Here is an 18,442-nt window from a genome sequence, read left to right as displayed (position 1 = left end):
TCCAGTTCATAAGGCCCTTGAGACTTCAGAGCCTTGAGTCAGCAACCAAATGTTTAGTACGATAAACAAAGTCTCCAGGGCTCTGGTCAGGATAGTGACCTGCCACCTATAGTAGCCAGTGTAGTTTCTGCTCCCCTCTCCATTGTTTAGCTTCCTTTCCCTGATTATATAGTCCAGCTCCAGGGGCAGAGCAAGCTGCTTCTTGATTGAACCCAGGCTATCTTGGCTGTAAGCTCCAGACTGTCCCCTGGATGTCCTGCCACAGTGTAGTATACCATGTTAGGATGGTGCAGCATGTTCCTCTGACTATGCCTAACTAACATTCTGGGTGTTTCAAAGTAAGTTAAAACCATGGCCCTACCTTCTCCTTCTGCCTCTCCTTCGTCTGTGGGGCAATTTGCACAATTTGTCCAGTACTACTGGGGCCTGGAAATCAATTAAGATATCACATATACAATTTCAAATACAGGTTGTAATTCTAGTTAGCAATACCATAAAAAAATGTAGCCATACAAACTCATTGTCCATTCCCATTGCCTAGGAAAACAAATGAGCTGTGCAGTGTATCCTGAAGGTCAGAAAATTCAGGCAGAAAGTTAATTCCAAAGCTGAGTGAGTGCCCTTAAAGGGTAAAACCCTGCTAGCAGCACTGTTCCTTTGAATTGAATTGAATTGAATTGAATTGAATTGAATTGAATTGAATTGAATGTACAAGCCCCTTCTGATTTGTCAAGTACATTAACAATATGAAGTTTCTTCACAGAATTACTTGTCCACAAACAAATCAAAGAATCGACATAAAATAAGAACCATTAGTATAAAAACCAAAATGATCATTTCCTTCCAGCCAACTTTTAGTTTTACTTTGGTGAGACACTATCAGAAATGATGAGAGCTGGGCAGCAATATGGTGTGATGACCTTTATCCTTCCCTACTGACATTCCACCTGCTCTCCATAAAGTCAAAACAATATGAAGGAATGGAGTGAATTGTTCAAGGAGTTTTTAAATGGCATTACTGCATTTAATTTCATGTTCATCTCTCCTCATGGTCACCTTATATTTATAAAACATGTTAATTAACAGTATTTTTTCTTGAAGTAATGTCCATTTTCTCTCTGCTTTAGAAATATGTGGAAGGACATTGGTACCTCATGGTTATTTCTATGAAACAAAGAACAGGTTTGGTTTAAATGAAAAAGCAACATATAGGTGTCAGATTGGTTACATGACTCCAGAAGGAAATGAGACAGGGGAGATACAATGTCTTGAAGAAGGATGGAGTCCTTTTCCAGAATGCATCAGTGAGTAGTTTAATGACTGAATATCTCTGTTTTTGTCACATGACTCCTTACTGGATTTTCCCTTAATTGTAACTGTTTTTTTCTTATTTTAACTAATCTATTGTTTGAGAAGGTGTTGCCATCATAAACAAAAGAACTTACTGCCATTGTCTGATCTGTATTTAAATCATAAGGAGATGTATTTTATGTAAAACATCAGAGTACAAAGGTTTCAAAACTTTGTTCTTATTGTTATCACCTTAGGTATCTTAAACATCCCATTTTTCCAGGCCAGGGGAAGTATGGTTTTAATGGTGGAGAACTAAATCTCCCACTTTTATGAAATAATGACTTACAGTATTAGCCAAGCCCAGGTGAGGTTTAGGGCATTCCTTTGATTCCAGGATACCTTATCTCCTGGTTATTCCGTCTATTAGTATCACCTTTGTGACTGAAATAACTCACTTATAATTAGTTTTCAAGATGAGGTCCATTCTGTTTCACAGAGCAAGGGTACAATTATAGCATAATCAGCATAGCTACCATGACTATGAGAATCCCCTCTATATTGGCAGCCTCTGGCAACACATGAACTTGAAGCTGCTGACAGTCCTGGCTCTACAAAGTGGTGTCCCTTGTGATAGCACCTACCAGAGCTGTGTCAAACTGGGAAGCTTCAAAACAAAACAGGGTACAAAATTCGTACAATGAAGGAATAGACGGTTTTTTGGTTGAGTGCCTCTTTTCAAGCATTTTCCCATATTTCCAGCCAAGAATAATCTCCTCATTTCTACAGGAGCTTTCTGCACCTTATGACTCGTATGGATTCAGTGGGGAAATGTTTCTGGCTTTTGTAGTGTTCATGCATGTCATGATGATGGAAATACAGACAGTGAGCATGACAGTGCCACAGCATGGATTAATTTGGTTAGTAAACAAGGACTAGACCTTCAAATGGGATAAAACGGGTCAATATAAGGGCCAATATTGTTAAGTGCAGTTAAAACATTGTATGTACGGCTGTACATGGTGTTCCACCTCTAACCCTGTTATACATACAAAGCCAAATTTGCCTCTTGCTCCATCCACTTGGCATTGCTCTGACTGCACAAAACAGCCAGAAATCGATTTGTTTAGTTAGTGTGAGTTCCTCCAAGGCATGGAGGAGTTGGCTAGGGAAGAGGGACATTACCGGGTGTCCTTGCACTGCAGGGATCCCTGGCTGCTGGAGTGAGCCCTTGGGGCCATAGGTAGCCAGCACAAGGTAGCTTGAAGAGGGTGGATCAGTCTGAGGATCTGGAAGGCAGAAGATTGACTTAAAATCACCTTTGCTCCATCCCCTATTCTGGTTCCATGTTGTGCCTAGCTGGTAAAATCAGAAAATCTGTGCCCTGGTTTCCCCACCCTGGAGAGTTTAGCTCTTAGTGTAACTCTTGAAGCCTGAAGCCTAGGGGGTGGGTAGGCTTGAAAGCTTGAGCTCCAGCCCAAGCCCCATCATCCACACTCATATTTTTAGCACTCTAGTTCAAGCCCTGCTAGTGCGAGTCTGTCTACCTGGGCTGGGAGGCTCACTCTGAGATACAATGCAGATATCCCCATAGATGACTGAAGGAAGCATGACTACAACTGGAACAGTCACAGTAACAATATCCAGTACAGTGACTGAAGGAAGGGAATTATTCACAGTGTCAGAGGGTAAGAAAAAAAGCAGTGGCTTGAATCTAAGTAAGGAAAAGTTAGGATAGATGTTAGGGAGATATTCTTGATTGTAAGAGCATTAGTGTTGACTCTTGAGGGGAACACCTGAGTCACTATCACAGTAGATTGTCAAGAACAAGCAGGTCTGAAAAGACATTTGTGGGACTAGCATAGAGGGAAGCCTACAAAATCAGGACTCAAATTAAATGCTCAAAATGATCTCTTCTGTACTTGGCTTTTTAGTCTAAGAATCCTCTTCTTTTACCTCCACATATTTCCAAAGACAAATGCAATAGACATAATGTGTGACACGTTTGTAGAATACTCTGTTTTGGTGTGACATTGAAGAGTTTTACATTTTTATTTTTTTTACATATGCAGTTAATAAGGTTGACGTGCACAAAGTACATATAAGGAGGATACTTTAGGCTGTCAGAGTATTTAGTTAATAAAAATAACTAATCTTTCTCTAATTCTGTAGAGACATGTAGGATGCCTGCTTTTCAGCATATTCATTTCTACACCAGTAAAATGGTGTTTTTGCCTGAAGACATACTGGAATATGAATGTGCAGATGGATACCAAACTGTAAATAAAATCTCAAGGGGGCACACAATATGTAGCATAAAGGGATGGACTCCAGAGCCCCAATGTTTTGGTAAGCTTTTTTTTTTTTTTTTTTTTTTTGGTACTAATGAAACTTCTACACTGGAGAATGCATTTCTTTGAAAAGGGTTTGTAGTTGTTTCATTTAATAATTTAAATAAATATGGTTTAGGTGCAGGTTACATTGTGGATAATGATTGGGTGGGAAAAATTGATGGCTCCCTGGGTAGTCAAGAATCATTAATCACATTTAGTCAGCAATCCCAAGGAAACAGTGTTCTTCATAGACTAAGGTTAAAATATCAACCTAATTTCCCATTTCCTGGTTTGCTTTGAAAATTTAGAATAAACTATGTGGGTGACATCATTGATGGGGCACAGTGTGACATCTGTTTGTTGTATCCCTCCAACTTCATTTCATATACTGTTTATACAGATTATATAGCTAGTGTGGGAAGTGGTGATAGAGATGTACTAAGACCACAGCAAGAGAAAATTCTTGATGGGATATGGGAAGCATTAAGTACTGTGCCTCTTGAACTCCAGTGGTTGTGGTCAGTTTCATAGGTGTAGTTGTGGTCAATCCCCACCTGGAATCATCTGAGCAGGCTGCAGGAAGCCCATTCGTTTCTATGGAGCTGAAGTGTCCATACAGAGACACCATGGCCTGGAGTGGGGGCTGAGGGTGTACAGCTGATTTAGACTGGGGGATGTGTCATGGTTTTACTTACCATAATCAGTGGATTTTTAGAGAATTAGTAACTTGTATGTTAGGTAGTTAGAGTGCTTGAATCAACTCATGCAAACAGAATTTTTACTAAAATAAGAAATACAATAAAATCTTAATACAGATATTAAAATAAGTAACAGGGATATCTAAAGGCCTGAAGGAAAATAGTGCAGATTGAAAGATCAGCTTCACCAACTCATTATTTACAGTTCACAAAATGTAATTTTGCTGAGTGAACCACAGGTCAGTGAAGATGGCCTGTTTTTTTAAAGTTACTTGCAAAATTATTTATAATTAGAAGATAGAATGTGGGGGAAAGATGAAGAAAATTCAAACCCTCATTTGTTAAGGTTCATCATTTGCCTTCCAGCAAATATATTATACCCTGCAGCTTGTTTTTATTCACTTTGTCTTGCCTCCTCATCTTCTTTTTTTCCCCACCTGTGATGGGGATCTTACACTTCTAGAGATTCCCAGTCTATCCTCAATCAGGACTTTTCTTCTTGCTGATAATCAAAGCCCTGATCCACACAGTGGTAGCCTTTCCATTGATTTCAACAGGCTCTTAATCAGACCCTAAATTATTTTGTTCATATTAGCAAAATTATTGAATCCTTTTTCATGGGTGTAGTTGTTACAATGTAGTATTTTCTCTCTTTCCCTCACTGCCATCTTTAGCAATAGAATGTGAGATGCTGATGCTGCTCCATGGAGACATTTTCCCCAAGAAGGACAAATATCTTAATGGAGATGTCATGACATTTTCCTGTGCAAAACATTACACCAGAGTAGGACCTGACTCTGCTCAGTGCTATTACTTTGGATGGTCCCCAGCACCTCCGACATGTAAAGGTAAATGTTTGCTCTAGGATTATTGAAAAGGGAGAATAGTAATTAATCTGACTCTTGAATACTCAATCTTGTGTTGAGCTTCTTCTGGATTGTAACCTCTTCCCCAAATCAAATCATTCGTTTGTCCCCCTGCCAATGCAGGGACTGTTGCCTTCAGCACATTTTCATTGTCTAGATCTAAATGCCCTGACTAACTGAGTTTTCACCTTTTACAGTGGGGAAGCTATTTCTGAACTTCATATATCTCAGTTAGGATGTTTCTTCCCTTTCTTAATCGTATCCTATTATTCTTAGCTATGCATAGTGAAGAGAGCTGTTGCCTGAAAATGGACAGGTAAAATTTACACATATAAAAGTCCATTAAGACTTTTCACAGCAATGGGTAAAAATTGCAATATATCTGATCCAGAAAAGGATAGGCCATGCCTACCTAGTCCCTCTGTGCTGTAGGTGAGGGGCATAAGATAACCTTAATTAATACCACTATTTCCTTTCTAAATTATCCAGATAATGCCTCATTCTTTAAAGTAGGGTACTGTCAGAGTATAACCCCCCTCCCAAATCTTAACTCTAGCATACAGATATGGGGACCTGCAGGAAAGACTACTTAACCTTATCTTCTACCAGCTTAGGTTAAAACTCCTCCAAAGCACAGTCTTTTGCCTTGCACAGATATTGTTGCCACATCAAGTGATTTTCACAAATATTCAGAGAAGCGTCACTTGGAATCCCTATCCACCCAAAATATCCTCCAAACCTCTTTACCCCCTTTCCTGGGGAAGCTTGAGACTAAAATACCAACCATGTGAGCACAGACCAACCCCTTGTCTAAGGACTTTGGAATCAAAGGATTCTTTAAAAAAGGTAAATTTTATTAAAAAAAAAAATCTGAAAACTCAGGCTTTAGGGATTCAACACCAAAAATAACTTTCTTGGGGTTCAGCTTAAAGGTTACAAGCAAAACAAAAGCACCTGGGGTTAGCACAGAGGAACCCATAAACCAAAACAACCAAAAGATTCCTAATTGCATCTGTCTTAACTTTTTCTGTGCTATTTACATGTCTGGGATTCCAAATGAGGAGTTTCTAAGTATGATGCTGATGATTTCCCATACCTGACTTAAAGCTTACAGCTTGTTTCTGCCTTCCCCCTCTCTCCAACCTGAGAGATAATTAACCCCCTCCCCCTAGAGCAGTTTTTCCAATTTAAAAGGGTACAGCCCCTCTATTGGTTCCCCTGGTCAGGTGCCAACTCATGTTAAGCTTCTCTTAACCCTTTACAGTTAAGGTAATTAGGATACAGCTGCTAAGGAGGATTCTTTAGCTACTGACTGGCTGAGTGTCCATAAAAGGGAACTGTCCCCCCTCATTTATCACAGGTACTAACAATGCAAGCTAATTATTCATAGTACAGGGAAGTGTTATATAAAGTTCTATCACACATCTATACTGATGTTCTTCTACCTAGTTCAAAAACCATCTCACTCCTTACTGTGCCATCCTTGAGTAGAACCTTCCAATTGTGTGGCATGAGACTAGGATGAGACCTGCAAAATCATTTCCACTTGTGACCTAAATGAGCATTTGAATCCAAACTCCAGAGGTATGAAGTCACTCACTAAGACATTTGTGTCACATTTCCCCACTTGCAGGGGTGAATTTGTTTTCATCCATGTTGTTTAAAGCTGTGGCTAATATTATACAAAATATTCAGCTAGTCTTTTTGTTCTAGTGGAAATCAAAGCTTGCGGGCCACCACCCAGCATTACGAACGGGAATATTATCAGTGACCTTCAAGAAAAATATCAGCATGGTGACTCAGTGGAATATGACTGCAACCTCAGATTTAAAATGATCGGATCAAAGAGTATAGAATGTGTTGATGGAGAATGGTCACCTTCACCCTTTTGCCTTGGTAAACTATTGATTTTTCACTTTTAAGATTAGTGTAGAATAAATTTTTCTTGTTTGTTTATGCTTTCAGGGAGTTTTAAAATCCAAACTATACACAATGAGGTGTAACATTCTGGCAAGTATGTGACAGGTGCATTCTTTAGTGCCACAGCACTGGGAAGACTCCAGCCTTAATTAAAGTCAATGAATCAATTTCTCTTAGTGATTACTAGGGTGTCAATTGTTGGGCTAATGAGGCAATTGACTCAGTAATTGGGGAGATATATTTAGGAGGAACTAGGAAGTGAAGGGAGGAGAGAAAGCTGTGTGGAAAACTTTTCCTGTTGTATATCTGAGGTTCCATCTGTTATGCTTTGAAACTAAAAGCATATGTGGTGAAAGAGAAACAGGCTGTGTGTTTGTAGCTAGGTAATAGTATTCACACAGTGAGTGAAGAAATGCCCTCTGACAAAGTGTGTTTATTGCCTTGTCACCTAATATGCTACCCAGGGACCAACTGTAATTTACAGGATCTTGAATGGAACATTAAGAAAGTTAAAAGCTCCTTGGTTCTGTGTTTGTACCATGCCTAGCAAAATAGGGTCCTGGTCCATAACTGGGGCTCCCTGATGCTACAATAATATTATGTATGAGTGCCAATTGGCAGATTTACTACCAGGACCCTGAGGGAGGCATTCAGTATGCATAGTAACTCATATAATTTTAAGAATCAAAATAAATGCACAAAGCTATAGTATTTGCTTGCTCTTGCAGTTTATTTGGAAATCAAATAGAGTCTTTTGTTTAGATTCAGCAGCCGCAAAGACCTGCAGCTCCAGAAAATAATGACAGATGTTTTCATAAAATAAAGAGATACTATGAATGTTACCTATTATTTATAGAGAATCTTAGGTGCATGTAAAAAACAATTGAAAGGCAAAGGGATGTGGAAAAGAACATTTGTGCAGATCTGTAAAGGAACACTTCCTGGGGAAGCGTGTTGTAAGGAGCATTTTAACAGAGGAAGGGGAGGTTGGACAGTGCATAATAAGTGGTAAGGAATCCTAGGTGTAGGGGTGGGCATGAAATTAAGCACAAACTCAAAGTGAAAGGAGAAAAGGAGGAAAAAAAGCAGCTAGCAAAGAGTTTTTGTGATGAATGGAGGAAGGGGGGATAGGCAATCGGGGGCAAAAAAACAGATAGAAATGAGACTGTGCTGAGCCTCGGAAGTGAGCATAAGGAACCTGAATGTTTTGCAGACAAAGAGAGCAAGCAAAGGAAAGACTCTAGAGGGTAGTGATGTGGTCACAGCAGGAAGGGAGGGAAATTATCTTAGCCCTGGTTTTGCTGCAGATTGAAAGGTGGGAAGCTGAGCTTGAGGGAAGCCAAGGAATAAGGGGTTGCAGATGTCAAGGTGTTGTATTGCAGTGAAATTTTCATTTCTTGGATGTGTGCACTAAGAGTGACAGTGTTTTTAAAAAGAACAAGAGTGAGTCAGTGCATGGTTGTAATGGTGTGACTGAGTATCATGAGAGTAATGAGCTGATGTGTAGAGATGGTTCTCTTTGCTTATGATCTGTGTGCTTTGCAGTGTCTGTATTGTTGTGAGAAAATACCTTTGAGCAACCTTAACTTTAATTTACTGATTTTTTTAATGTGTGAAACTAGAGATATTTTACAGGAATAAGTGACAATATTTAGAGAGCCTAATGCAAGGAAAGAGAAGCCTAATAAAAACCTGGGAGATAAGAGGGAGAAGATAGAGAGGTTTTAGAGGAAACAGTATTGTTACAGACTTAGTATCCCTCTCCTACATTCATTTAAGTCAGTGGAGGTTTTTCCCACTAATTTTAATGGGAACAAGATCAGGTCCTAAAACAGTGGTTTTAATATTTGCATTAAATTTCTTTTATGATGTATCTGTAAATGTGACAAAACTACAATATGCATCATTTATGTTCTTTACCCTACAGAAGAGGAAAAAACTTGTTTACCACCCCCCAATATTGTCGGAGGGAGTGCCTTCAGTGTAAACCAGAACCAATATTTTCATGGTGATTTTGTGGAGTATGGCTGTGAAGGAAACCTTGAAATTGTTGGGACAAATATCATAAAATGTCTTAGTGGAGAATGGACATCTTTACCTTCATGTGCTGGTAAACTGTACTTGGATAACACTCTAAACATCAATGTAACTTAATTTTATTTAAAGATTTATAGCATATATTCATCTATATTCATGGAAATACAGTTAATGTGGATATTGTATCCAAAACCAGTTACTTAAAAGAATATCAAGGTTGCAAACTTAAGCACTCAAAAGTTAAGAAATACACAACTGAAGGTTGCCCATGCATCTTTAATTCTGCCCTCCTGGATATGTGTTACATTATAGTCTTTAATTAGATGAACAATATACTGTATTTTCCACAAAACCACAGCCTCATTCCATGAATGAGAAGTTACTCAATATTCCTTTTTATCCTCTACGTTCTTTATGTGGCCTGGGCCTTATTTACTGCGCACCATTCAAACTCTGCACTGAATAGAAAACTACTGATTTCCTCCTTGATGTTTTTGTTTCTGACCATAATATTTAAGTGCTTCACAAACATTAATAAATGTGTTCTCACAACAATGCTGTGAAACAATGGAGAATTTCCATTTCACAGATAGGAAATTGAAATACAGACATTAGGGATAAAATTGTCAAAAATGTCCTCTAATACCAGGTGAGACACCTAGGCCCTAATTTCCCACAGTACTTGTAGCAGTTTTATAGCACATCATATGTTGAAAACATAGCTTCCATTGACTTCAGTTGCAGTCAAGAGTGCTGAGCAGTTCTACAGATCTGACCCCAGATGGCTTACATAAGGCTTTCAGAAAATGAAGAAAACACAATTTGTGGTCAACTGTGAACATTAAGTGACTTGGCTAGTGCCATATAATTTCTTTTGCAGAGTCAGGGATACAGTCCAATTCTCTCAAGCAGCATTCAACTTCTTGAACAATGAGACAATCGTTCCTCTTCAGGCAATTTCCTACCTCATTCTTTACCAGCCTTCCAGCTTCTGAAACAGGGTTCCTAAGACTACAGCCTCCTTCACTACACAACTCTAATTCATCCTCAGAGCAGGACCATCCTTTGGACTGAAGTGGGGTGAAAAAAGTATGTGATCATGTAATCAAGGACTGTAATTTAATGCATACTAACAAGGGAGCCAAATTAAGTTTGCACAGGTAACCTGCATTCTGACACATTCTAACATAAGGGTTTTCGGATGCCATTTCCAAATGAAAGAACACCAAAACTGTAAAAACAGAAATTCCATTATGTGGAACCATTCTGACCTCCAATTTGTATCATCAGCAAGGTTTGGCTCTTTGGATCCAGAGCACAGATTTCTGAGTTCAAGGAGTAACCGATAGCAATAGTAGGCTGTCATCCTTTTATGTGGATCAGGCACCAGTGAGTTTCACAGATATTTGCTGAGAGCAGAGAAATATAGAAACTTGGGACTGCTGGATTTAATTCCAGGTTCTGGTCAGGAGTGTATATTAGTGACTATAGACTAGTCTTTCCATTGTCCCACCTCTACTCCTATCGTTCTCCTGACCCCCATCCATCAGGGGTCTTCCGCTATACTCCCACCTCCTTCTCTGTCTGTACCTTTTCGTTGGCTCCTGCCCTCTCCCCCTCTGCTCCTATATTCCCCTACATCGTCCAACTCCTGCCCCATCCCCTTCTGTTCCTATCAAACACCATCTATTCCTATATCTTGACAAAACACTTCCTCTCCTTCTACTCCCATGCCCCCAGCTGTTGTCCCCCTTCCACCACTGTCTCCCACCCCCAGTGCTTTTCCTCACACTGACTCTGCAAACCCCTCTCTGTGTACCCCACCAACCCACCATTTCTCACATCCTACATACTAAATCAGGCTGCTTCCTTATTCTCCTCACTACTTGAGCACCGGAAGTTAACATTAAGAGCACAGGAGAAGACAATCTTTATGTTCTCCGTTTTGGTGCCCGGCAGCACAGCAAACTGGAGCAGTAATTGTGTGGAAAGTCCTGCTCGGCTCCTTCAGCCACCAAATGCAGTGAGTTCACTCACTTTGTGGAGATGGCACATGCGCAGTCTGGTCACTCCATAGGAGCTCTAAGAACATGGAGCATGTTCAGTGCTGACAGAATCTTCAGAAATTTTAGTTGTCAGACTGAAACAAGCCTCTAGTGAGCATGTGTGAGCTGAAATTATTCAAAAGTTCATACGTTGGCCATATTGAGGCAGTATTTCCCAGGAACAGCAAAAGACACATCTCTGACACCAGGATGCCCCCCTTGCCAAATTTGAAATCCATGCCTCAAAGTATGGAGGAGCTAAAGCTTCTAAAAATATTCTCACAACCAACTCAATAACATGGGCAAAACAATGTGTTTTTCACTGACTTCATTTTTAGAAATGGCAGAGCCATTTTTACTAAAACTTCTCATACTAATAACTTCATAATGTCATAATATCAATCAGAATTCATAAGTGGTACATAATCATCACACCTGGTGTAACAAATTTCAGCCTGAACAGTTTAAATTTAACAAAGTTATAGTGCGAAGAGTTGGACAACCTTAACTTAGGCAGCACTACCTGCACCGTTTCTAATTATTTGGAGAACCGTTCTCCACCTGGCATAGCTACTGTATTGGGTTCATGCTGGGTTTTCTCTACAATAGCTCCTAGTTTGCAAAGACTTAGGCATTAGTTTAACTTGTTGCACCATGAATAGTCCTACTGAACTCAAAGGGGTCCTCATGGTGTGTAAACGTAGCACATAAGTAAGTCTTCACAGCTGTGGGGTCTAAATTTGTTCTGGAGTTTCAAAACAGTTTGACCCCTTTTTTCAATGTATCTTTCCAATAACAGGCAACTTTGAAGCATCACTTGGACTTTTAGGATGTAAGTGGGTTTGTTTATTTGTTTGCTTTATGGAATTTTCCAATAACCTCAAAAACATTCTCAGGATGTGAGAAATTGATTCTTCCCTCTGACCTCCTGTATATCTGAAGCAGGCCTTTTCATCCTGGAACGACTTTTGTGGCCTTTTCTTCTAATTCTTTCTTTCAGTTTCAAAGGCTAATATAAGATAGTATATGGACTATGAAAATCAGGTATTTGCAGTAAAATAAGATTTGCATATTTACAATACTAAGAAAGTAAGTAAGTCACTAAGGAGTTTTGGAAAATTGTATCCAGTATTCAACTTAATGGTTAGTTTGCTTAGTTGCACCGTTATCTGAGAAGCCTTCCTTATAACTCCCAGAAACCCCTAACTAAAGACACAAGGCCTGGGTGAGCACATCAACTTTAAGCACAAATTCTTTCTTAGATTCTGATTGTTTGAAATAATCTGCTGATGGGGGTACATTTCTCTACACAGTGGTGGGGTTTGAAAAATAACAGAAGAAAAAATCAAATTATAATTTGGTTGTTCTTTCACACATTTAAAGGGACACTATCAACTTAAAAAAATTACTTCTGTTGAATATCTTGCCTGCTATTGTTAAAAGCACACAAACTATAAACACCGGAGAAAAAATGTTTTTCTTTTGATTTCCTTCTGCTAATAATCTTGGACATTACTTTTAACAATAGTAGGTATTTTCAAATGGACACATCTTCAAGTTGATGGCATTTCTTTAAATGCATATTTACCTGACAGGTTCTTTGATCTCTAACATATTTTAATTTTTGTGTTGGGTTTTATTTAGATCCATCTGTGAAATGTGCACTGCCAAGGAATCTTGAGAATATCAGATTTTTATCGATTTACAATTTTCAAAAGAGTTTCTATCACAAAGATGTTGTAAAATACAGATGTAATTCAGATGTCAAGAAACTTAAACAAACAGTCTGTGAATATGGGAAATGGTCACCCAAGCCAGAATGCATTGGTAAGTATTTGCATTTATATAAAACTGTTGCTTTGTAATCCAACTACAGAATGCTGATTTTATTAAAGCTGCTATTAATCTAAATGAAGTTCACTAGTTTGAAAAATAGGACTGATTTAATAATTAAACCATACATTTTTTTATATGCTAATAGGAAGAAAACACTGACCAAATACTTTTTAAATTTCAGAAATAATTTGACATCCTAACCAAATGACGTTTAGCTAATTTATTATGGATTACTTTTGCAGAACAATTAAGAGTCCAAATAAAGTACATATTACAATGAGAGTTTATAGAATATCAGGGTTGGAAGGGACCTCAGGAAGTCATCTAGTCCAACCCTCTGCTCAAAGCAGGACTAATCCTCAGACTGAGTTTTTTTTTACCCCAGTTCCCTAAATGACCCCTCAAGGATTGAATGCACAACCCTGGGTTTAACAGGCTAATGCTTAAGCCACTAAGCGTCTCTCTCTACATACAGATGATGTATTCTTGATCTGCATTCACCTATGGCACTGCAGATTACATAGACCTGACTTTTGCGCTGTGCTCCGAAAGAAACTTTAAACAAACAGTAGAATTTTTGGGTCAGTGGGAGACTGCAAAAGAAAATGTTAGACCAGTGTGCTGAGCTTGTGCTAGTGAGTCTCTCCTTAATTAACTTGATCTTGTAGAAGAAGAGAAAGGAGACTCCAAAGGAAAAGATTTTTGCCCTACATGTTTAACTCAATGGTTTACAAAATTTGTGTCCTCTGTGGAAGAAAAGATGGACTCAGTTCATGAGTGGTTTTATCCTCAAGTTACTAGGGTTGAACTGCATTTGAGGTACATGGAGACTGAGATTAAGGCCATAAATATCTGTGCAAATGAAACCTCAAAAAATGCAAAAACCTCTCAATAAAAGGAGGAGGGGGGAAGACTAGAAACTCTGAAAAACCAAGTGAGGGCTAGATGTGTTTGGATTCTGGGTTTGTAATATCACTTCGAGCCATGCATAAATCTGGAAAAATGGACAATCTAGGAAATGCTGCCAGTTTGTCTGATGTTGGACAAACAGCAGGTTCGCAGTGGCCAGTTGCTCACCCAATGGGGAGAAAGAATATCAGGAAAAATTCTCTCAAGATGGCTTCAGAGGACTGCTCCCAAGTACACTCTATTAGCTAATGTTTTATAACTAACTTTTACAAAAACGTAGGTCATAATGATCACTACAGGATCATCACTTTTCCAGCTTTCAAGAAACTTTTAATATCAGAGGAGTCTAGATTTAATGTTGTTCAACCACCAAGGTTTTCACATTCAGTTGTTACTTGTCTGTTCCCTTCTCCAATTCTGATAAGCAGAAACTGTAGCTAGTTTTGACTTTGTCTCTGAAAACCTGTCTCCAAATTAACCCTTAATTATGTGGTGGTCTATTTCATTACCAGGGGCTGCGCTAGGTATTTTGCCATCCAAGCATGACAGGCAGGCTGCCTTCGGCGGCTTGCCTGTGGGAGGTCCCCGGTCCCACGGATTCGGCAGCATGCCTGGGGGGAGGTCCGCCAAAGCCGCGGGACCAGTGGACCCTCCGCAGGCAAGCTGTCGAAGACAACCTGCCTGCCGCCCTCGTGGCGACTGGCAGAGCACCCCCCGTGGCTTGCCACCCCAGGCATGCGCTTTGCGTGCTGGGGCCTGGAGCCATCCCTGTTCATTACTTCAGGGTGCAGGAATGCACACAATATGGTTGCAATTAGCTTGATCACATTCTGGGGTATCCCCTCAAATACGGGGAAACAAGCCAAGCACTAGCGCTACGTGGGAACTGGAATTTCTGTTCCATGGAAAATTTCACATTTAAAAAAAAAATCATTCCAAGTAAGAACAAAAAAATCCAGAATACCTGATTTTCCACAATTTGAGAAGAATTGAAATAGAATGTTTGAAATTCTGGGCAGGGACCTGATAAACCAGCAGATCTTTTTGATTCATCACCATATGAATATGATGGCAATTAAAAGAGGAGAATGGATACTAAAGATCTGTGGTACGCGGTTTTTCATCTAATACCTGTTCTCATTTGAAATGAATTGTCACGTTTACCATATTTTGAGCCATGAGATCTGACTGAAACTATCTTTTGTTGAAGAGAATAAAAGAAAATGCCCACTTCCCCCTCAGCTACCAGGAGCCTCCAAGATAACAGAGAAAAGAAGCTATGAGACTGGTGAAAAAATAGCTTTTATGTGTCTGGAAAATTTCAGGCTTCATGGAGTGAAAGAAATAATGTGTCAAGATGGAAAATGGCAGTCACCACCATACTGTGTTGGTCAGTAGGATGTTTTATTTGTTTTTGTTTTTAATACAGATTTCCTGAAATTGGATGAATCAGACAAAAAGCACATTCAGTAATAACAACTGTCCTATTGTTGGAGCTGATACACACTTGGCCTAACTCTGCTCCCATTGAAGTTAATGGTAAAATTCCCATTGACTTCAAAGAAAGAAGAGTTAAGTCAGTACTGAGCTTTCTTTAAAATCCTTGACTTTATGCACCCCTCAGTGTGTGGGTGTATGTTCATCTAGAAACAAGATGGAATAATCTCATTTTAATGAAACTCTCCAGCATTACCCAGCTTTGGTATATGGAAATTCTTTTGAGCATACAGAGAAGCAGGAATTCAGTCACTTCATCACTGTTATCCTCATTAACTTGGGGTTAAAAGGAAAATTTTCAGTGGGCATATTATCGCATAATTTTCCTTCATGGCAGTTTTATGGCTTCTTCAGAATTATCTATTTCTAGCCAAAGTCAGAGAGAAGATACTGAACCAGATGGACCCATTGGTCTTGTTCAGCATGACAATCCCTGTGTTTCCATTTGACTGTACTGTACTTAATTTACACTGTAATTGCTTCAAATGTTTATTATGGGGCTGGCCAGAGGGTGAGTTTGTAGCATTTCTTAATTTGAGCCCATACAAGGAGTCCTTCATTAAGAACAATGACTAGAACTTATACTCATTCAGTTTAACCTTTTTTTCTTTCAGTTTTAGATTACATGTGCATTTGATGCATAAATTTTATTAATTTTCTCTTCCAAACAGAAGAAAAATCATGTTTGCAACCATATCCCATAGAAAATGGTGAGATTTTAAGTCTAGAAAATCGAAGCTTAAGAACGGAGAAACTGGGACCAGTGACTTATCCAAATGGTGCGACATTAAAGTACAGCTGTAATGTAGGCTTCATGTTAAGAGGCCCATCAGAGATAACTTGTAATATGGAAAAATGGACCTCATCGCCTGCCTGTATTGGTAATTATAGTGTCTGCTGTTTTGCGTTTCCATTAATCATTTTTCAGTAGAGCAATCAAAGAGCTAAATTCTATGCCAGTGTAATTCCAATGGGTTCAGCAAAGAATTTGGTCCAGTGAGTTTTATGTGGAGGCTAAATTATGTTGAACAGGAACTCTTGCATTTGTTTAGATTGCTGTGAAACAAACTTTTGATTGAAGGATTTATTTAAAATAAATTATTTGGTTTTTAAAAACTGCTTTGTAGAACTTATCTTCTGTTCCAGTTATTGCTCCCTCTTTTTACTTCTTTGAGAAAAGGAGACCTCTTCCAGCTCTCTGCCCTGCAGGGCCCATGAAAACCACAAAAACATCTGTCTCAGCAGGCTGATGTTTCTTGACAACTTCCAAACAGTCACTGGTGCCAGCTTCTTCCACTGTCAGTTCTTCTCTACACATGGTATCCTGCTATGCCCATAGAAAACAATAGACATCAGTCAGTGTTCAGGTGGTAGCAATCATCTGGGAATTCGCTTGTTCACAGAGTCAAAATAACTAAAAAAACTGTAAATTTTATTTTGCTTAACAATATACTAAACAATGACTGAAGATTTGTAACTGGATGCAATCAATCCATAAAAAAAATTCTATTATAGCTTTTATAACAAGTTTATATGATGAAACAGAAAATAGAACATATATAGTTGAATAATCTTGTTTTAGTGGAGAGAGAGAGAATGTTACCTGATGAGTATTTTCCATCTTTCGTTGCTATGATTCTACAATAGAAGACAGATTTTTCTAACTTTCTGATAATTAGTAGGGTCATTTCCATCAGTCATTGTCCAATGTACATTCCTAAAGTGCTCACAAAAGTTTAGTACATCCAGCGTTACTGCAGCATCCCAATTACTTCCCAAAGCAGAAAGTGCTATGCCTGTACTGCATCTTAGCAGCAAAAACAGAGATGCCTTGAACTAAGATGGCTCATGAATAAGGCTTGCATTTTATCAAGGAAAGGTGCTTCTTTACACTTTTAGAAAATGTGTGGTGTTTTGTGAGATGCAGTATAGCACAGAAACTAGCACTTCCAGCTGGAAAAGGTACATGCATTAATATCTTGTCAATACAGAACAATAAGGAGCCTTCTCTTTATTCACAGGGGAAAAAGAACCTATCATTTAGTACTTATAGCATTCATAACTTGCATGTGACAGATAAGTCAGGTTAAGGATCACATTCTAACCAGTCCTGGCATAAGCTGACAACAGATTCCAGGATTCTCCTATATGTAATAAATAGACAATTTCCAGAGATACTTAATTTTCAAAAACATAGTCGCATGCTGATGGGGAATACCAGTGCAGAAGTACCATTTCCCTCTATGCAATGCAACTTTTACAGGTATTACAACCAGGGCTTTACAAAAAAAATGTATTAAGCCAGTCCACATAATAGTGAGTGCAAATTCCAGCAATAGCTGCCCGACCCACAGTCATGGTCTATAATAATCACACAGTCCTAGGAATATCACTGGGATGTCTAGTCCTGTGGCTAAGGCACTGGACTGGGACTTCAGATATCTGGCATCTGTTCCTCACTCTAAAACAAATTTCCTTGTGATCTTGGGCAAATCACTTAATCCTCCAGGGCCTCAGTTTACCTTCTGCAAAGGGATAATACTTATTTACCTCAGAGGACACTGTGGAGATAAATTAATTAAAGCTTGTGAGATGGTCTGATGCTATTATGATGGATTCTATCTTTTCATCTCTATAGCATTAATAAGGGCTTGTGTACATGCAGTAGTTGCCCAAGTTTATCTTGAATTGTGATTTTAAACAAATTTAGTTAAACTGGTGTATCAGTCTGTGGACTTGCTTATGTCCCACATTCAGTTCCCTGCTCCACCACAGACTTCCTGTGTGACTTTGGGCATATCACTTTTTTTTTCTCTCTGGGCCTCAAATTCTCACCTGTAAAGTGTGGATAATAGCACTTAGATACCTCACAGGTGTTTCAGGAGAGTAAATACATTAAACATTGTCAGTTATTCAGATATTACAGTGATAGTGTCTAAAAAAGTTTCAGTTTAAACCAGATTCAGTTTAGTCACACCAGGTTTAAGTGAAACTGAAGTGAGATATTTTAA

The 18,442-nt window shown here is 38.9% G+C and overlaps 1 protein-coding gene across 1 annotated transcript in view; it reads left to right on the top strand.

Moving 5' to 3' along the window:
- LOC127056008 (complement factor H-like) overlaps positions 1 to 18,442 on the top strand; it is a 376,051-nt gene that overhangs the window by 313,471 nt on the left and 44,138 nt on the right. The window contains exons 11-17 of the mRNA XM_050963650.1: positions 3,463 to 3,639; positions 4,996 to 5,169; positions 6,901 to 7,083; positions 9,035 to 9,217; positions 12,834 to 13,020; positions 15,155 to 15,324; positions 16,103 to 16,312. Of these exons, the coding sequence (XP_050819607.1) occupies positions 3,463 to 3,639; positions 4,996 to 5,169; positions 6,901 to 7,083; positions 9,035 to 9,217; positions 12,834 to 13,020; positions 15,155 to 15,324; positions 16,103 to 16,312 (1,284 nt within the window). The remainder of the gene's footprint in view (positions 1 to 3,462; positions 3,640 to 4,995; positions 5,170 to 6,900; positions 7,084 to 9,034; positions 9,218 to 12,833; positions 13,021 to 15,154; positions 15,325 to 16,102; positions 16,313 to 18,442) is intronic.

The sequence above is a fragment of the Gopherus flavomarginatus genome, chromosome 7 (assembly GCF_025201925.1).
Source record: "Gopherus flavomarginatus isolate rGopFla2 chromosome 7, rGopFla2.mat.asm, whole genome shotgun sequence".
NCBI classification, from domain to species: Eukaryota; Metazoa; Chordata; order Testudines; family Testudinidae; genus Gopherus; species Gopherus flavomarginatus.
This window is presented reverse-complemented; position numbering and strand designations above follow the sequence as displayed.